The sequence below is a fragment of the Rhinopithecus roxellana genome, chromosome 6 (assembly GCF_007565055.1).
Source record: "Rhinopithecus roxellana isolate Shanxi Qingling chromosome 6, ASM756505v1, whole genome shotgun sequence".
Taxonomy (NCBI): domain Eukaryota; kingdom Metazoa; phylum Chordata; class Mammalia; order Primates; family Cercopithecidae; genus Rhinopithecus; species Rhinopithecus roxellana.
Window position 1 is genome coordinate 47,957,537 of NC_044554.1, and position 21,066 is coordinate 47,978,602.

A 21,066-nucleotide genomic window follows, 5' to 3' on the forward strand; every position below is an offset into this window, starting at 1 on the left:
CCTCAGCCTTCCAAATAGCTGGGATTACAGGCACCCGCCACCATTCCCAGCTAGTTTTTCTATTTTTAGTAGAGACGGGGTTTCGCCATGTTGGCCAGGCTGGTCTCGAACTCCTGACCTCCAGTGATCCACCTGCCTCAGCCTCCTAAAGTGCTGGGATTACAAGCGTGAGCCACGGCGCCCGGCCATCCTCCCCTACCTTAATCAGAGCCACTGTGCATTTCTGCTTTATATACTGGGTTTTTCCAAAGATTTATAATGGGGAAAGAATTCTGTGGAGAAAGTGCAAAAATGGCCAGATAGAGTGGCTCACACCTGTAATTCCAGAGTTTTCGGAGGCTGAGGCAAGAGAATTGCTTGAACTCAGAAGTTGGAAACCAGCCTGGGCAACATAGTGAGACCTCATCTCTACTAAAAATTAGAAAGATCAGCCAGGCATAACAGTGCGTGCCTGTACGCCCAGTTACTCCAAAGGCTGAGGCAGGAGGATCTCTTGACCCTGGGAGGTTGAGACTACACTGAGCCATGTTTGTGCCACTGCACTCCAGTCTGGGCAACAGAACTAGATCCTGTCTCAAAAAAAAAAAAAAAAAGGTGCAAAAACTACTAAATTTCATGCCCCTCAAGACTGTCTGGGAGCTGACATCCTACTGCTAGAAGAACTTAGTGGTTTGGATCCAAGCTCTGGAGCCAGAAGGCCTGGGTTTGAATTCCATTTCTACTCTTCAGGAGTACATAACCTTGAGTAAGTTACCTACTTGCTCTAGATCTCAGCTTCCTTCTCTGTCAAATACGGAGGATGCCAGCAACCTGACACGGGGCTGTGGAGAGGATTAAATTAGCTAATACTCAGCACAGTATATAGTAAGTGCTCAATAAATATCAGCTGTTTTGGCCGGGTGCGGTGGCTCATGCCTGTAATCTCAGCACTTAGGGAGGCCAAGGTGGGGGATCACCTGAGGTGAGGAGTTTGAGACCAGCCTGGCTAACATGGCGAAACCCCATTTCTACTAAAAATGCAAAATATTAGCTGGGCGTGGTGGTGAGTGCCTGTAATCCCAGCGACTAGGGAAGCTGAGGCAGGAGGATTGCTTGAGCCTGGGAGGCGGAGGTTGCAGTGAGTCAAGATCATGCCATTGCACTCCAGCTTGGTCAACAAGAGTGAAACTCTGTCTCAAAATAAATAAATAAATAAATAATAAAAATAAACAAACTGCCATTTTTATGATGACCTCACCTTGTATAGTGAGCAATAACCCTCAATACATGGGACTGTCATGTGCCAGCCTCCACAGTGGTGCCCAGTGAATCACACCCCTGGTATTCACACACTGGGACCCTCCCCTCCCAAAACAAATAAGGTAAACTCAGGGAACCACTAGACATTGCAGAAATGATGGTGCATGCTTCCTAAGGCCAGATCATAAAAGACATTACAGCTTCTGCCTTGTTCTGTTAAGTTGCTAAGTTTGGGGAAAACAAGCTCCCATGTGGCTGTGAAGACACAGCCACACTACAACCCAGCACTAGCTCACCAGCCAAGCGAGGGGGCTTAGACTGTCCAGCCCCAGTCAAGCCATCAGATGACAGCAGCCCCAGTCAACCTCTGACTACAGGAAACACCACGGACAGGAGCCACACAGCTAAAGCTCTCAAATTCCTAACCCCTTGAGACTTTGAGACAGAATAAGTGTTTCTTGTTATTTTCAGCCACAATGCTCTGGCATACTTCATTGCAAAGCAATCACTGACCCGTACAAACTGTGGTTCTGTCTAGCAAAATGCAGCCCTGAACAAATTGGACAAATGATTGTATGCACGGCTCAACTGCATGTCTTCCTAGAAATTAAAGGGAGCAGCATACAGCTTTATGGGGGGCCTGGATTCCTAGAGTCAGTTTGGGTTGAATGTGGCTGCTATGCAACCTTGAGCAAATAAGGTTTCTTTTCTTTTTCTTTTTCTTTTTCTTTTTCTTTTCTTTCTTTCTTTTTTTTTTTTTTTTTTAGACAGATTCTCACTCTGTTGCCCAAGCCAGAGTGCAGTGGCACTATCTCAGCTCACTGCAACCTCCGCCTACCAGGTTGAAGCGATTCTTGTGCCTCGGCCCCCTGAGTAGCTGGGATTATGGGTGTGTGTCAGACACTGTGCCTGGCTAATTTTTGTATTTTTATTAGAGACAGGGTTTCACCATGTTGGCCAGGCTGGTTTCAAACTCTTGACCTCAAGTGATCCTTCCACCTCGGCCACCCAAAATGCTGGGATTTCAGGCATGAGCCACCTTGCCCGGCCTCACTGTAATTTTTTTTTTTTTTTTAATCAAAACTAGCCAGACGCAGTGGCTCACATTTGTAATCCCAGCACTTTGGGAGGCCAAGGAGGGCAGATCGCCTGAACCTAGGAATTCAAGATCAGCCTGGGCAGCATGATGAAACCCCATCTCTATAAGAAATACATAAAATTAGCTAAATGCGGTGGTGCATGCCTGTAGTCCCAGCTACTCAGGAGGCTGAGAGAGGAGGATCGCTTGAGCCCTGGAAGTGGAGGTGAACCAAGATGAACCATTACCACACTCCAGCCTGGGTGACAGAGTGAGACCCCATCTCAAAAAAAAAAAACAAAAAACCAAAAATGTAAAACTCAGGGATTCTAATGCCTACATTGCAGAATTATTGAAAAGATTAGGGAATGGCACCTGTAGCATGCCTGGAACAAAGCCCAGAGGGGAGCTGGCCCATCATGACCACCCTGCAGCCAGCAAGGGCTTTTCTCTTTTTCCTCTCAGAAGCGAGCAAACCAAGCCAGGCGTGAAGGCTCATCCCTGAAACCCCAGCACTTTGGGAGGCTGAGGCAGGTGGATCACTGGAGCCCATGAGTTGGAGACCAGCCTGGGCAACATGGTGAAACCTCATCTCTACAAAAAGATACAAAAATTAGCCGGGCATGATGGCACACACCTGTGATCTCAGCTCCTCAGGAAGCTGAGGCAGGAGGATTGCTTGAGCCCTGGAGGTGGAGGCTACAGTGAACCAAGACTCTACCACTGCACTCCAGCCTGGGCAACAGATTGAGACTGTTTCTCAAAAAAAAAAAAAAAAAAAAAAAAAAAAAAAAAAAAAAAAAAAAAGTTGGCCAGGTACAGTGTTGGCCAGGCACAGTGGCTCACGCCTGTAATCCCAACACTTTGGGAGGCCGAGGTGGGTGGACCATCTGAGGTCAGGAGTTTGAGACCAGCCTGGCCAACATGGAGAAACTCCATCTCTACCAAAAAAAAAAAAAAAAATACAAAATTTAACTGGATGTGGTGGTACACACTGTAGTCCCAGCTACTCAGGAGGCTGAGGCAGGAGAATTGCTTGAACCCAGGAAGCGAAGGTTGCAATGAGCTGCGATAGCACCACTGCACTCCTGCCTGGGCTACAGAGTGAGACTCTATCTCAAAAAATAAAAATAAAAAAAAACAAGTGAGCAAACCAGGCTCCCCTGGGCGAGGTGGTCTGCCCCAAAGAGACCCAACTGCAACCTGTGTAAGGCAGGGCTTGTGCCTCCTGCAAAGCCAGCCTGTGGGTCACCTACCCCAGCCCCTCCCAGCTCAGCAGAGAATGTCACTAGGCAGACTGGATGTCCTGGTTCACCCCCCGGGTCGCCATGGGTCCCCCTGCCCCGACCCCCTACCCGGCATGGGTCCCCTCTGGGCAGGAGGCACCTGAGGTGGCTCTTCTTCCAGGAGATGGTGTGAAACACGGTGGAGACCACGAAGAGGCCGCAGAGGCCAAGGCCGTAGATCCAGGCGGAGATGGTCTCCCAGTCGTCGTCTGACAGGAAGTAGAGGTTGGAGCTGCCCAGGATGCTGGGGATGATCCAGAACTGGAGGGGCAGGGACGGCGGGGACAGGTGCAGCAGCTGGGCGGCTCAGAGCACGCCTCCTGCCCCTTCCCCGGCTGAGCTGCCCAACGTGGCAGAACTCATCTCTTGAAATGTGGTCAGTGCCACTGAAGAATGGAATCATTTTATTTTACTTTAATGGATTCAAGTGTAAATTTCCTTCCTTCCTTGCTTCCTTCCTTCCTTTCCTCCCTCCTTCCTTTCCTTTCCTTCTTTCCTTTCATCCTTCCTTCCTTCCTTCCTCCGTTCTTTCCTTCCTTTCCTTTCCCTTTTCCCTTTTCCCCTTTCCCCTTTTCTTTCCTTTCCTTTTTTTCTTTTCTTTCTCTTTTCCTTTCCTCTTCCTCCTCCCTCCCTCCCTTCCTTCCTCCCTCCCTCCCTTCCTTCCTTCCTTCCTTGCCCAGGCTGGAGTGCAGTGGTGTAATCACAGTTCACTGCAGACTCGACTTCCTGGGCTCAAGTGATCCTCCCACCTTGGCCTCCCAAGTAGCTGGGACTACAGGCACACACCACCATAACTGGCCACTTTTTACATTTTTTTATAGAGATGGGGTCTGGCTATAATGCCCAGGCTGGTCTTGAACTCCTAACCTCAGCCGATCCTCCCACCTTGGCCTCCAAAGGACTGGGATTATAGGTGTGAGCCACCATTCCCAGCCTCAGGTGTCAATTTCAACAGCCACATGGGGCCAGTGGCTGCCAACCTGGACAGTGCAGGTCTAGATACTTGATTCAAATATCTCAAAGGGGTCCATGTACGAAACGATCAAAGACCACGTCCCAGGGAGTGGCCGCCCCCACCACACCCCAGCCCCTCTTTGGGCCACCACACAGAGAAGTATGATGTGCCACATGTCACACATCATCATCACTGATGTCCTGACCTCATCTGCTTGGACTGCCCTGAAGGAAAAGCCCAGCCCTGAGCAGCACAGGCGGCCAGGTACCATTCAGTTTGTAAACGGGTTTAAATAGTGGATGGTGGCCAGGTGCGGTGGCTCACACCTGCAATCCCAGCACTTTGGGAAGCCGAGGCAGGTGGATCACGAGGTCAGGAGTTCGAGACCAGCCTGGCCAATATGGTGAAACCCCCGTCTCCACTAAAAAATACAAAAAATTAGCCAGGCATGGTGGCACGCCCCTGTAATCCCAGCTACTCAGGATGCTGAGGCAGGAGAATTGCTTGAACCCGAGAGGTGGAGATTGCAGTGAGCTGAGATCGTGCCACTGCATGCCAGCCTGGTGACAGAGCAAGACTCCATCTCAAAAAAAAAATTATTTTTAAGTCGTGGATGGTCCACCATGATTCACTGGAGAGAATGGAATCTCCAAATCCACTGCCTTTATAGGTGCATGGCCTGGCCCTTCCCAGCCCCTCTACTCTGCTTTTCCCTACTCTCCCTCCTGCTCTGCCCAAGTCACTATGCCTTGGCCTTCCTGGCCTTCGTCCAGTTGTCCCAACACTTTCCTGCCTCGGGGGCTCTGCACATGCTGTTCCCTTGTCCTCAACATGCTGTTCCCTTCACTCTCCGGGAGACTGGCTCCTTCAGCAGCTGGTTAATATCACTCTGGCAGGAGCACCTGCTCTGTCCTTTGACTGACACAGGCCTCTCCTGTTGTCTATAGCACCTGGTGCCCTCTCTCCCTGGCAGCCCCCATATCTTATGTGATAAACTTACTTAATCATTATTTCCCCCACACAACACGAGCTGCACAGGGTCACCAGTGCACGGTGGGCACCTAACAAATATATACTGAAGGGAGGCAGGGAGGCAGGTAGGAAGGAAGGAATGCTGGAAGAGCCCTTTTGGGAAGAAGTAGGCAAGTCAGGGCCTGGTGCAGTGGCTCACACCTGTAATGCCAGCACTTTGGGAGGCCAAGGTGGGTGGATCACTTGAGGTCAGGAGTTCGAGACCAGCCTAGCCAATATGACAAAACCCCGTCTCTACTTTAAAAAAAAAAAAAAAGCCAGGCGTGGTGGCAGGTGTCTGTATCCCTGCTAGTCAGGAGGCTGAGGCAGGAGAATCGCTTAAACCCAGGAGGCAGAGGCTGCTGTGAGCCACGATCGTGCCACTGCACTCCAGCTTGGGTGACAGAGAGAGACTCTGTCTCAAAAGAAATAAATAATTTTAAACATTTTTTTAAAAAAAGTAGGCAGTGAGAATTCAGCCCCGACAACGTGCATCCTCCAGGACTCACTGAAAAGCAATCTGTCTGCAAAATCAGCCCAGGTGAGTCCCAAAGGAAGGAGGTGTCCTGCTAGCCTCCCCGACATCCAGGCTGGGCGCTGGATGGGGACAGGTCAACAGCAATGCACCAGAATGGGATGGCTCCTTAATAAGAGGCCATCAGCCACCTACATGTCCATCTGCGCATGACAGACTGAACATCAACAGGGAAGATAGAAGCCTTGCTGTAGGCGATGGAATTATAACTTTAAAAAATCATTTCTGGCCGGGTGCGGTGGCTCACACCTGTAATTCCAGCACTTTGGGGGGCCAAGGCCAGGAGGATCACCTGAGGTCAGGAGTGCAAGACCAGCCTGGCCAACATGGTAAAACTCCATCTCTACTAAAAATACATAAATTAGCTAGGCATGGTGGCTTGTGCCTGTAATTCCAGCTACTCGGGAGGTTGAGGCAGGAGAACTGGTTCAACCCAGGAGGCAGAGGTTGCAGTGAGCCAAGATTGCGCCACCACACTCCAGCCTGGGTGACAGAGTAAGACTCTGTCTCAAAAAAAAAAAAGAAAAGAAAAGAAAAAAGAAAAAAAAAATCACTGTCATTAATCTTATTACATTATCTTTAAAAATAAACAACAACTCGACAAGTGTGGTAGCTCACACCTGTAATCCCAGCACTTTGGGAGGCCGAAGTGAGTAGATCTCTTGAGGCCAGGAGTTTGAGACCAGACTGGCCAACAGGGTGAAACCTGGCCTCTACCAAAAATACGAAAATTAGCCAGACCTGGTGGCGCACGCCTGTAGTCCCAGCAATACTCCATCTCAAAAAATTAAATAAATAAACAGCATCTATTTCATGCTACTTCATAATTTGGGGACATCTTTGTCATTAGGCTGTAGACTCTGATTATGTTTTGTGTTATTTTAAAATACATATTTTTTTTTAGAGGTGGAATCTCTCTGTTGCCCAGGCTGGAGTGCAGTGGTACAATCACAGCTCACTGCAGCCTCAATCTCCTGGGCTCACATGATCCTCTTGCCTTGGCCTCCTGAGTAGCTGGGACTACAGACACATGCCACTGCGCCTGGCTCCTATTTTGTGCTCTTTTGCGATCACCTACCATGCCTAGTATTCATTCATTCCATTGCTCACTCACTCATTCATTCATTCCACAAACCTGTGAGCACAGGACATGTCCTCAGGAATGAAATGATACATGCCCTGTCCTCACGCTATGCTCATAGGTGCTAATTGAGGGTGCATCCAATAAATGAATGAGTTAACAGCAGGGGCCTGGTACCTGTGACTCAGTCACCCACTTCCTGGAGCCTGCTGGACTATGATATGCTTTGTGTTTATAGTGGCCAGAGGAGATCATAAATAGGTTTTTGTCCCCAGCTTCACAGCTTCTCCCAGGTATGATGACAGGATCAAGTCAGCACTTCTTCTTTTTTTTTTTTTTTTAATGAGTCTCACTCATTCTGTTCTGCACTCAACTGGAATAAAGTGGCACAATCTTGGCTCACTGTAGCCTCCGCCTCCCGGGTTCAAGCGATTCTCCTGCCTCAGCCTCCTTAGTAGCTGGGATTACAGGTGCACACCACCACACCCAGCTAATTTTCGTATTTTTAGTAGAGATGGGATTTCATCGTGTTGGCCAGGCTGGTCTCGAACTCCCAACCTCAAGTGATCTACCTGCCTCAGCCTCCCAAAGTGCTGGGATTACAGGCGTGAGCCACTGCGCCTGGCCAATTCAAGAGCACACTGGAAAAGAAACACACTTGTCAATGTGCCCACATTGTGCCAACATGGTGCCTTGAGCAACACTCATGGCCACCCTTGGCTCTTACGATGCCCATTCTACAGATAAGGAAACTGAGGCTCAGGGTCACTAAATGATGGAGCTGGGATTCAAAAGCAGGTCTTCTCTTCCTAGAGCTTTACTTTTTGGGGTGCAGTATAGACTTGTGTCGATAAATTAGCTTGCAGCTTTGGGCAGATTCTCTCACCCAAGCTTCAGTTTCCTCCCTTGCAAAAGAGGCAGTCATGTGGTCATTCTCAAATATTTTCCGAGCCCCTTTATGCACACAGCATGGGGCTTCAGAGGTGAGCCAGTGAGAACCTCTGCTCACCAGTCTCTGCTCAGCAGAGCACCTGCTCAAAAGGGACTGACTGAGAAAATGCGAACTTAGAACCCAGTGTGGGGGCACGGTGGCTCAAGCCTGTAATCCCAGCACTATGGGAGGCCGAGGCAGGTGGATCATGAGGTCAGGAGATCGAGACCATTCTGGCTAACACGGTGAAACCCCGTCTCTACTAAAAACACAAAAAGTTAGCCGGGCTTGGTGGCAGGTGCCTGTAGTCCCACCTACTCGGGAGGCTGAGGCAGGAGAATGGCGTGAACCTGGGAGATGGAGATTGCAGTGAGCCGAGATCGCACCACTGCACTCCAGCCTGGGGGACAGAGCGAGACTCCGTCTCAAGAAAAAGAACCCAGTGTGGTCCTGGCACACACCAAGTTCAAATCAGCACCAGCCACTCGTTTCTATTACACCGGCGGCTCGTCGTGAAAGCCCTGGGCTCAGGCCAAACACACAATAGACCCCGGGGTCTAACAGGTCAAGGCGGGGGGTTTGAGAATTAATTCACCTCCACACAGGCTATCTGGTCACCTCCCTGTGCCAGGTGTGCTGAGATACCAAAGAATCCAGCAGAGATTCTGTCTGAACTCATGTCTGCATTGCCAGGGCCTGGAGCACTGCCTGCTGTCTTGAGGTTACCCAGGAACTGTTTGCTGAATGAATGTGCGATGGACTGGTACATTCCAGCTAGCGCGGTGCTGGGCCATGAGGGCTACAATGGCTGGGGAGGCAGGCACCAGCTCAGAGCGTCCCAGCATCTGGGCAGAGGGGAAGACTTTGTTGGAGAACATTCCAGCAAGGCTTATGAATGATGGAAAGGGTTTCATAGGCAGGGCTGGAGTGGAGACGAGAAGTATGCCAGGCAGCAGGAACAGCGCATGCAAAGGCACAGAGTCATGTCTTCTATTTAGGAAACAGTGACAGATTCAAGTGCTCGAGGCTGACAGCAAGAGCATGCTGGTGGGAGGTGCGTGGCCAGATGGGCTAGGAGCTTGCTAGAGTGACAGGATGCCATACTAGGTACTAGGGAGCCGTCAAAGGTTCTCTCGTTTGTTTGTTTTTGAGACAGGGCCTTGCTCTCTCACCCAGGCTGGAGTGCAATGGCACAATCTCGGCTCACTGCAACCTCTGACTCCTGGGTTCAAGGGATTCCCCTGTCTCAGCCTCCCGAGTAGCTGGGGTTACAGGTGCCTGCCACCATGTCCGGCTAATTTTTGTATTTTTAGTAGAGATGCGGTTTCGCCATGTTGGCCATGCTGGTCTCAAACTCCTGACCTCAGGTGATCTGCCCGCCTCAGGCTTCCAAAGTACTGGGATTATAGGCGTGAGCCACCATGCCCGGCCCCATCAAATATCCTTAGAGCAAGACAGAGGCACGCCCAGCACTGCAGCCCAATTTACCCCAGTGGCTTTCCCACGAGACGCACTCACTCTTCTGAGGGCCTGAGGGCCACAGAAGACATGAGGAATGGGCCACTTGGGACATACGTGAAGGAGTTGCCTTCCCCCACCCCCCTTCCTTGGAAGTGTCCCCATCTCAGCCCTGAACCCCCCAAAAGCCAACTCACAGCATGGGTGGCACAGTTGGCCGCATGTTCATACTCTGTGGGCTGGTACCTCTTGTGGGCAGGGACTCGGTGGTTCATGAACCTGGAAGGAGAGGGAGAATTCCAGAGGGAGAATTCTAGGAAGCTCTACTGGGGAAGAGGTGCCATCCGAATTCCCAGGAAGCCTGAAGACCTCACTTTCTACCGGTAGGAAAAGAAGAGCGCTCCTCCATTTTCCATCCCCCCTCCTCTTCCTTCCCCTCCCTCACTCTTTCTGATCATTAAATGGTTTTGGGTTATCCAATATTTTGTGCCTAATCCCCAGCATGGTGTTTCTTACAAAATTTTGCTAAATGCTAGATGTGGCATTCTCTTCACTTTTTTTTTTTTTTTTTTTTTTTTTGAGACGGAGTCTCGCTCTGTCAAAAGACTGGAGTGTAGTGGCATGATCTCGGCTCACTGCAACCTCTGCCTCCCGAGATCAAGCAATTCCCTTGCCTCAGCTTCCTGAGTAGATGGGTGTGTGCCACCAAGCCGGGATAATTCTTGTATTTTTAGTAGAGATGGGGTTTCATCATGTTGGCTGGTCTCGAACTCCTGACCTCAGGTGATCCACCCACCTCAGCCTCCCAACGTGCTGGGATTACAGGCATGAGCCACCACGCCCGGCCTTTTTTTTCTTTCCACAAAGGGTCTCACTCTGTCACTCAGGCTGGAATGCAGTGGTGCAATCATGGCTCACTGCTGTCTCCACCTCCTGGGCTCAAGCGATCCTCCCGTCTCAGCCTCCTGAGATGCTGGGACTACAGGCACAATCTACCACGCCCGGCTAAATTTTTTTGTTTTTTTTTTATAGAGACGGGGTTTCATCATGTTGCCCAGGCTGGTCCCGAACTCCTGGGCTCAAGCGATCCTCCCACCTTGGTTTTCCCAAAGTGTTGAGACTACAGGCATGAGCCACCGCTTCTGGCCTCATTTCCTGTTTTTTATTTTCTCTAAGTACAGCTTACGAACAATATAGCTCTGAAGGGGTCAGCTCGAAGGATTTTTACGGATGCATAGACCCACACAACCACCATCCAGGAAGAGCTATGGCTCACTTCTCACCCCCAAGAAAGTGCCCAGTGCCCCCTCCCATGGGTACCTTTTCCCCAGGGAAACCACCCTCTGCCCTTGTCATCTTGGATTTATTTCCCCTGTTCTTGAACTTGCTCAATGAACTCATACAGAACACGCTGTTTTGTGTCTGGCTTCTTTTGCTTAATCTGATTTTTGTGAGATTCATCCACATTTTGGGGTACAGCAATTGGTAGTTTTCATGGCTGTATCGTATTCCACTGGGTGAACAGACCACAAGTGACTTCTCCAACCCACTGCAGGGGGACACTCCTGTTTGGAGACATTATGGATAACTCGGCCCATGAACATTTTTATGCACATATTTTGGTGAACACATGCACTTATTTCTGCTGGGCTCAGGTGAAATTGCTACATGACTTTATCTTAAAAATAAACATTCTTGGCCAGGTGTGGTGGCTCACGCCTGTAATCCCAGCACTTTAGGAGGCCAAGGTGGGCGAATCACTTTAGGCCAGGAGTTCGAGACCAGCTTTGTCAACATGGTGAAACCCTGTCTCTACTAAAAATACAAAAATTAACTGGAAGTGGTGGCATGTGCCTATAATCCCAGATACTTGGGAGGCTGAGGCAGGAGAATCGCTTGAGGGAAGTGGAGGTTGCAGTGAGCCGAGATCATACCATTGCACTCCAACCTGGGGGACAGAGTGAGATTCCATTTCAAAAAAATAATGTTAGCCGGGCGTGGTGCCACAGGCCTGTAATCCCAGCTACTTGGGAGGCTGAGGCAGGAGAATCACTTGAACCTGGGAGACGGAAGTTGCAGTGAGCCGAGATCGTGCCACTGCACTCCAGCCTGGGTGACAGAGAGAGAGTCTTTCTCAAAAAACGAAACAAATCAAAACAAACAAAACAAAAATTTCTATGTTTTGTGTGCCTTTTTAGAATCTTCAAAGCGTTATCACCTCTGTTTAATCCTCACTGGAGCACCATGTAGAGCTATTGGCCATTTTACAGATGGAGAAGCTACAGGGCAGGGAGGTGAGGGAAGGAGATCACAGGGTGGGAAGGGACTCAACCCAGCCCCGGTTGACTCCAACGTCTAGTTATGCCTTGACGCAAGTCTGTGCTGGGGGACTTAGGTCAGGACGGGAAGACAGACAAGGGTTGCCTGGGCAGGAAACAGGCATCCAAGAGCTGGTGGTAAGGTCTGCATACACCTGGCTATCAGACCAGCAGCCGGGACCACAGCAGCGTGCATGTCTTCGGCCACAGAGGCTCGGCATCAGCTCACCTGAACGTTGCCAAGCAGCAGCCACCCAATGGGTCAAACTCCACTAAACACACCAAAAACCTTCCCCCCATGTCCGATGGTTACTTTGTAGACTGCCCCCCAAACAAATGAGTGTATGGTTCAGAACAAATGACTCCATGCGGTATATATGGGGCACTAAGCATTTATTGGGCACTTTTTGTATGCTGGTGTCACACCAGGAGTTCATGGAGCATTTATTCAGCATCTCCTGTGTGCTGGCTCCATGCTCGTAAAGACCCTGGAACATTCGTTGAGCACCTTCTGTGTGCTGGCTCCATGCTAAGTATAGTTCATGGAGCATTTATTAAGCATCTTTTGTGTGCTGGCTCCATGCTAAATACAGCTCATGGAGCATTTGTTAAGCACCTCCTGTGTGCTGGATCCAGGTTAAGTACAGTTATGGAGCATTCATTGAGCACCTTCTGTATGCTGGCCTCATGCTAAGTACAGCTTATGGAGCACTTATTAAGCACCTTGTGTGCTGGCTCCATGCTAACTATAGTTCATGAAGCATTAATTAACCACCTTTGGTGTGCTGGCTCCATGCTAAGTATAGTTCATGAAGCATTTATTAAGTACCTTTTGTGTGCTGGCTCCATGCTAAGTGCAGCTCATGGAGCATTTATTACGCACCTCCTGTGTGCTGGCTCCATGCTAGTAAAGACCCTGGAACATTCGTTGAACACCTTCTGTGTGCCGGCTCCATGCTAAGTACAGTTCATGGAGCATTTATTAAGCATCTTTTGTGTGCTGGCTCCATGCTAAATACAGCTCATGGTGCATTTGTTAAGCACCTCCTGTATGCTGGATCCAGGTTAAGTACAGCTATGGAACATTCATTAAGCACCTTCTGTACTCTGGCCTCATGCTAAGTACAGCTCATGGAGCACTTATTAGGCATCTTCTGTGTGCTGACTCCATGCTAAGTATAGCTCATGAAGCATTCATTGAGCACCTTCTGTGTGCTGGCTCCATGCTAAGTGCAGCTCATGAAGCATTTATTAACCACCTTCTGTGTGCTGGCTGCATGATAAATGTAGCTCATGGAGCATTTATTAAGCACCTTCTGTGTGCTGGCTCCATGACAAGTACAGCTCATGGAGCACTTATTAGGCATCTTCTGTGCGCTGACTCCATGCTAAGTGTAGTGCATGAAGCATTTATTAAGCACCTTCTGTGTACTGGCTCCATGCTAAGTACAGCTCATGGAGCATTTATTAAGCACCTTTGATGTGCTGGCTCCATGTTAAGTATAGTTCATGAAGCATTTATTAAGCACCTTTTGTGTGCTGGCTCCATGCTAAGTGCAGCTCGTGAAGCATTTATTAAGCACCTTCTGTGTGCTGGCTCCATGCTAGTACAGACCCTGGGGCATTGATTGAGCACCTTCTGTGTGCTAGGTCTATGCTGGCATAGTTCAGGGCTCATTTATGAAGCACATTGTGTATGCTGGCTTCATGTATGCTGGTGAGGGCAGGGCAGGAGTGAAAGCTGGGCAGGGGAGTCTGCCAGGCACTGACACTGTGATTTGCCCTGGGACACTTGGCACCTGGATGAGTCCAAGGGTCCAACGGTTCAGGTGACTGCTCTCTGCCTGCATCCAGCTGGGACTCCATGGTCACATGATTCCACAGTCAGTCAAGTGACTTCAACACCAGGGTCACACTGAGCCCATTCGACAGTTGAGAAACCTAAGACCCCTGGGGACAGGCTTCTGCACCAAGCTAAAGAGACACCAACGTCCCATCTCCCATGGCCTCAGCACCCTTGCAGGGGCAGACTGAAAACTGGAATTATAGTCACAGAGAACATGGAGGACCCACCCTGGGGACCCCATTGAAGCCTCCCCAGGAGCTCAGAACATGCCACCTTCCTCAAGGTGGGCCAGGAAGCTGCCTGTGGCCAAGACTGGCTTATGTTTGGTTTTTTGTTTTGTTTTGTTTTCTGTTTTTTTGAGATAGAGTCTCTTTTTCTTGAGATGGAGTCTTGCTCTGTCGCCCAGGTTGGAGTGCAATGCTGCTGTCTCGGCTCACTGCAACCTCTGCTTTCCGGGTTCAAGCGATTCTCCTGCCTCAGCCTCCCTAGTAGCTGGAACTACAGGCACATACCACCACACTCAGCTAATTTTTGTATTTTTAGTAGAGATGGGGTTTCACTATGTTGGCCAGGTTGGTCTCAAACTCCTGACCTCATGATCTGCCTGCCTCAGCCTCCCAAAGTGCTGGGATTACAGGCGTGAACCACCGCACCCGGCCAGGATTGGCTTATTAACTAATAAGTAATAACAACAAAAATAGTGATATGGGTTGAACCGTGTCCTCCCAGCATTCAAGTGTTGAAGACCTAACTCCCGGTATTGAGAAGGGGACCTTATTTGGGAACAGGATTGGAGCAGATTTCATTAGTTAAGATGAGGCCAGGGTTGGGTGTGGTGGCTCATGCCTGTAATCCCAGCACTTTGGGAGGCCAAGGCGGGCAGATCATGAGGTCAGGAGATTGAGAACATCCTGGCTAACACGGTGAAACCCCATCTCTATTAAAAATACAAAAAATTAGCCGGGCGTGGTGGCGGGTGCCTGTAGTCCCAGCTACTTGGGAGGCTGAGGCAGGAGAATGGCATGAACCCGTAAGGTGGAGGTTGCAGTGAGCCGAGATCGCGCCACTGCACTCCAACCTGGGCAACAGAGTGAGACTCCGTCTCAAAAAAAAAAAAAAAAAAAATGAGGCCAGACTGCGTTAGGGTGGGCCCCCATCCAATATGAGCAGGGTTCCCTAAGAAGACGAAACAGGCCAGGCACGGTGGCTCACACCTGTAATCCCAGCACTTTGGGAAGCAGAGGCGAGTGGATCACCTGAGGTCAGGAGTTCAAGACCAGCCTGGCCAACATGGCAAAATCCCATCTCTACTAAAAAAAAAAAATACAAAAATTAGCGAGGTATACTGATGGGTAACTGTAATCCCAGCTACTCGGGAGGCTGAGGTAGGAGAATCACTTGAACCTGGGAGGCAGAGGTTGTGCTGAGTCAAGATTGCACCACTGCACTCCAACCTGGGCAATAAGAGCGAGACTCCATCTCCAAAAACAAAGACGAAGGAGACACAGAGAGGACAACGTCAAATGAAGACAGAGACACACGGGGAGGACAGCCATGTGATGTTGGAAGCAGAGATTGTGGCAATGTGAAGAAATATCTGCTGTTGTAAGCCGCTGGTGTGTGATCACCTGTGATTTCAGCCCTCGGACACAAACACAGGTGCATATCGTGCTTGTTTTATTCTTTATTTTTAGTTATTTTAATAAATTTGAGACTGAGTCTTGCTCTATCACCCAGGCTGGAGTGCAGTGGCGCCATCTCGGCTGACTGCAACCTCTGCCTCCTGGGTTCAAGCAATTCTCCTGCCTCAGATCCTGAGTAGCTGGGATTACAGGCACCCGCCACCACGCCCAGCTACTTTTTGTATTTTTAGTAGAGATGGGATTTCACCATGTTGGCCAGGCTGGTCTCGAACTCCTGACCTCAAGTGATCCACCTGTCTCGGGTTCCTAAAGTGCTGGGATTACAGGCGTGAGCCACCGCGTCCAGGCCTTTGTTGTTGGTTTTTGTTTTTGCTGTTTGAGAAAGGGTCTTGCTCTGTGGCCCCACTGTCATAGCTCACTGTAGCCTCAACCTCCTGGGCTCGAGCAATCCTCCCACCTCAGTCTCCCAAGTAGCTGGAATTACAGGCGCACACCACCACACCCAGCTAACTTTTTTTTTTTTTTTTAATTTTTATTTTTGTAGAAGTGAAGTCTCACTGTGTTGTCCAGGCTGGTCTCAAACTCCTGACCTCAGTTAATCCTCCCACCTCAGCCTCCCAAAGTGTTGGGATTACAGGCATGAGCCACTGCGCCTGGACTCTTTACCTTTTTCTTTTGAAACAGAATGTCACTCTGTCACCCAGGCTGGAGTGCAGTGGTGTGATCACAGCTCACTGCAAGCTTGAACTCCTGGGCTCTAGGGATCCTCCCTCCTCAGGTGCACTCCACCACGCCCAGCTAATATTTTTAAATTTTTGTAGAGATAGAGTCTCACTATGTTGCTCAGGCTGGTCTCAAACTCCTGGGCTCAAGCAATCCTCCTGCCTCAGCCTCTTGAGTAACTGGGATCACAGGTGCATGCCACCACACCCAGCTAATTTTTTAATTTTTTGTAGAGACTGGATCTTGCTCTGTTGCCCAGGCTGGTCTCAAACTCCTGACCTCAAACAATTGTCCTCCCTTGGCCTCCCAAAGTGCTGGGATTATAGGCACGAGCCACCATGCCTGGCCTCACAGTACTCATTTAGAGAGACTCTGCCCAAAAGCCCTCCAGGAGGCCCAGCCAATTTATGCTTCCCACCAACTGGGCAGGGAGTCCGGAGACCAGCTGTGAGGGTGCGACTTGCACCGGCCTCCAAGGTGGGAAACTTATTCTCCCCCTGAGGTCTCCCCCTCTACCTGCCACCAGGCGCGGGTCTGCAGCCCTGGCTCCCCCTGCTCCTGTAACAAACACCAGGAAACCACCAAGGGTGCCAGCCACATGGGTCCCAGGGTGATGTCACGGTTGCCGTGGTGACCTGGGACGGACAGTTATTTATTTATTTCTGAGTTCCACAAGACTCTCCTTGTCTCTCAGTCACTGTGACCATTGAATGCTGGCAGAGAGGGGAGAGGGAGGCCCGGAGACAGGGCCGTGGGCAAACGACCAAGAAACAGCGTTCCCACCACCCTGAAGACCCGAGTACTTTCCCTTTAGCTCCTTGCAACCTCATTTCTTTCCTCCCTAAACCCCTAGTCGGGCATTTTAAGAAAAAGTGAATTCATATTTTAACTTGCATTATAATTTACATAAAGTAAAATTTCCTCTTTTTTTGCTGTAGTTTTGTGAGTTTTGACAAATGCGGAGAGTCCTATAACCACCACCGCCACCATCAAGATGAATAACAGATCCACCATCCCCCAGAATTCTCTCCTGCCCCCCTCTTTGCACCTGAAACCTCTGCCCAGCATCAGCCCGGCAGCCAAGACCCTGCCCCTGTCCTCTGTGCTTTTTTTTGTTTTGTTTTGTTTTGTTTTGAGATGGAGTTTTGCTCTGTCACCCAGGCTGAAGTGCAGTGGCACAATCTCAGCTCACTGCAGCCTCCACCTCTCAGGTTCGGGTGATTCTCCTGCCTCAGCCTCCTGAGTATCTGGGATTACAGGCATGTGCCACCACCCTCGTCTAATTTTTGTATTTTTAGTAGAAATGGGAAGGGTCTCCCCATGTTGGCCAGGCTGGTCTTGAACTCCCGACCTCTGGTGATCCACCTGCCTCGGCCTCCCAAAGCACTAGGATTACAGGTGTGAGCCACTGGGCCTGGCCTCTGTGCTTTGCCTTTTCCAGAATGTCACATACATGGAGTCACACAGTAGTTGTACAGCTTTTTTTTTTTCTTTAATGTTTAAAGAGAATCTGTTGTATAAAGTCGAAAGTGCATTCTTAGGTGAAAAGAAACTGTACACTGAATGCCAAAGAGGGATTTACTTATTTTCTCTTAAAATGTATTGTGGCTGGGCGCGGTAGCTCACGATTGTAATCCCAGCGCTTGGGGAGGCCAAGGCAAGAGGATCATTTGAGACCAGCTTTGGCAACATAGCAAGACCCGGTCTCTACAAAATATTAAAAAATTACCTCGGTGTGGTGGCATGTGCCTGTGGTCCCATCTGCTTGGGAGGCCGAGGCAAGAGGATCTCTTGAGCCCAGGAGGTCAAGGCTGCAGTGAGCCAAGATCGTGCCACTGCACTCCAGCCTGGGTGACAGAGCATGATCATCTCAAAATAAAACAAAATGTACTGAAGGTAAATTTGTTTTATACTAAGAGAAAATGGCTTCTCCTAAATGTAACGTTATCTTTCCTGGTAATTTTTCTCGCTTCTTCCATCTCTGTTTTTGCTCCTGCATCCCCTTTGCAGTCTGGCTTTGTTGTTCAGCAGAGAGCATCTGAGATTCCTCTCTGGTATCGCACATCCCTTTCTTTTTACTGCTGAGCAGTATTGCTTCTCATGGACCTATCAGAGTTTGTTCATCCATTCTCCAGTTGAGGGATAATAAATGTATTTTTTTTTTTTTTTTAGATAGGGTCTATCACCCTGGCTGGAGTGCAGTGGTGCCATCATAGCTCACTGCAGCCTCACACTACAGGGTCCAATCATTCCTCCTGCCTCAGCCTCCCAAGTAGCTGAGACCACAGGTACACACCACCATGCCTGGTTAATTGTTAAATTGTTTGTAGAGACAGGCTCTTGATATGTTGCCCAGGCTGATCTCAAACTCCTGGACTCAACTGATCCTCTGGCCTCAGCCTCCCAAAGTATTGGGATTACAGGCATGAGACACTGTGCCCGGCCACATGCCTTTTTCTGTTTTTTTTTGTTTTTTTTTTGTTTGTTTTTTTTTTGAGACAGTCTCCTAGGCTGGAGTGCAGTGGTACAATCTCAGCTCACTGCAACTTCTCCCTCCTGGGTTCAAGCAGTTCTTCTTCTTCAGCCTCCCAGGTAGCTGGGATTACAGGCATCCCCCACCACGCCCAGCTATTTTTTGAATTTTGAGTACAGATGAGGTTTTGCCATATTGACCAGGCTGGTCTCAAACTCCTGACGTCAAGTGATCTGCCCACCTCGGCCTCCCAAAGTGCTGGGATTACAAGCATGAGCCACTACGCCCAGTTCACAATGCTTATATTTCTTCTACCACCACAGCCGACTAATTTTTTTGGATTTTTAGCAGAGACGGGGTTTTGCCATGTTGCCCAGGCTGGTCTCAAACTGCTGGCCTCAAGCGATCCTCCTGCCTCTGATTCCCAAAGTGCTGGGATTACAGGTGTGAGCCACTGGGACTGGCCTGGATGCATTTTTAACAAGTGAAATGCACAGATAAAATTAAGACTGTTAGAACAGAGCTGGCAGTCAGAGAGGCAGCCTTGACTGTGGGAAACTTCTCTTGAAAAAGCCGACGTTTCTAGCAGGCCGTGGCTGGTTAAACTAAAGGAGGGAAGTGGACTTTTCTTCCTCCTCCCTGGAGAACAGAATCCTCATTTTGTAGCCAACCCTTACTGCTTAGATGAGCACGTGGCCATGGCTTGGTGGAGGACTCCCAAACCGAGCCAGAACCCAGAGCCAGATGCTGTCAGCAGATGAGGAGAGAATGATGAATTCTTACCCTGAACTTGAGGAGGTACAGGCTTTGGAGCTTGGCACTGCTGGGCAGAAAATGCTTGCATCGGCAGTTAACCGCTGTGTGAGCTAGGAAAAATTACTTAACGTCTCTGGGCTGCAGCTTCCGGGTATGTAAAAGGGAATGGTATTACCTAGCCTGCAGGTGTCATAAAGAATATGGTTTAAGGCCGAGCACGGTGGCTCACGCCTGTAATCCCAGCACTTTGAAAGGCTGAGGCAGGCGGATAACCTGAGGTCAGGAGTTCAAAGCCAGCCTGGCCCAAATGGTGAAACCCCATCTCTACTAAAAATACAAAAATGAGCCTGGCGTGGCAGTGGGTGCCTGTAATTCCAGCTCCTTGGGAGGCTGAGGCAGGAGAATCTCTTGAACCCGGGAGGCGGAGGTTGCATGGAGCTGACATCGCGCCACCACACTCCAGCCTGGGAGACAGAGAAAGATTCTGTCTCAAAAAAAGAAAAAAGAAAAAAATTAGTTATACGTGGTGTTTGCATGACTGTAGTCCCAGCTACTTGAGAGGGTGAGGTGGGACGATCACATGAGCCAGGAGGTCGAGGCTGCAGTGAGCTATGATCGTGCCACTGCACTCCAGCCTGGGTCACAGAGTGAGACCCTGTCTCAAAAAATAATAAAATACTGACAACTGGGCTCCACACCCAGAGATTTCAGTTTATTACATCTGGGGTAAAGCCTGGATACTGGCATGTTTAGAAGTTTCTTTTTTTCTTTTTTCTTTTTTTTTCTTAGCATTTAAAAAATGGGCAGAGACAGTGAGACCTCATTTCCACAAAAAAATCAAAAAATTAGCCAGACATGGTGGCATGCGTCTATACTCCCAACTACTCAGGAGGCTGAGGTGGGAGGATCACTGGAGCCCAGGGAGGCTGAGGCTGCAGTGAGTCATGATTGAGCCACTGCACTCCAGCCTGAATAACAGAGCGAGACCCTATCTCAAAAAAAAAAAAAAAAAAAATTGTATATGTTAATGGTGCTATATACCATGAGGCACTGTGGAATGGCTCCAATATTAATTTCTTGCTTTGGACCCTGTACTTGAGTTATGTAAGATCTTCCACTAGGGGAACTGGAGAAAGGATACTCAGGATCTTTCTACCATTTTTGCAACTACCTGTGCATTTATAATTATTTCAAAATAAAAAATTTTTGGCCAGGCAAGATGGCTCATGCCTGCAATCCCAGCACTTTGGGAGGCCGAAGCAAGCAGATCACCTGAGGTCAGGAGTTCAAGACCAGCCTGGTCAATATTGAGAAACCCCATCTCTACTAAAAATATAAAAACTAGCCAGGCGTGGTGGTGCGCACCTGTAATCTCAGCTACTCGGGAAGCTGAGGCAGGAAAATCACTTGAACCTGGGAGGCAGGGGTTGCCATGAGCTGAGATTGTGCCACTGTACTCCAGTCTGGGTGACAAGAATGAAACTCTGTCTCAAAAACACAGGAAAAAAAAATTTCAAGTGTAACCACATACAATGCCAAGATGTTCATCAAAATCAAACAAAAAAAACAAGTAATAAAATTATATACACAACATGATTTCATTACTGTAAAACACACACACACACCCCAACATTTTAGAAACATAAATGCATAGAAATAGACTTGAAAGAAAACAGGGAGATCGGTGAGTTTGGGGGTGCTGGTCACAGAAGACTTTGCCCCGCTCCCTTATT

The 21,066-nt window shown here is 49.2% G+C and overlaps 2 protein-coding genes across 3 annotated transcripts in view; one reads left to right on the forward strand and one right to left on the reverse strand.

Moving 5' to 3' along the window:
- LOC104667537 (protein PMS2CL-like) overlaps positions 1–21,066 on the forward strand; it is a 1,213,215-nt gene that overhangs the window by 1,068,250 nt on the left and 123,899 nt on the right. The gene's annotated exons all lie outside the window — the stretch shown is intronic.
- MMD2 (monocyte to macrophage differentiation associated 2) overlaps positions 1–21,066 on the reverse strand; it is a 55,079-nt gene that overhangs the window by 10,949 nt on the left and 23,064 nt on the right. For both annotated transcript variants that reach the window (XM_010364573.2, XM_010364572.2), the window contains exons 2-3: positions 9,772–9,853; positions 3,704–3,864 (exon numbers count right to left, since the gene is read on the reverse strand). In XM_010364573.2, the coding sequence (XP_010362875.1) occupies positions 3,704–3,864; positions 9,772–9,853 (243 nt within the window). The remainder of the gene's footprint in view (positions 1–3,703; positions 3,865–9,771; positions 9,854–21,066) is intronic.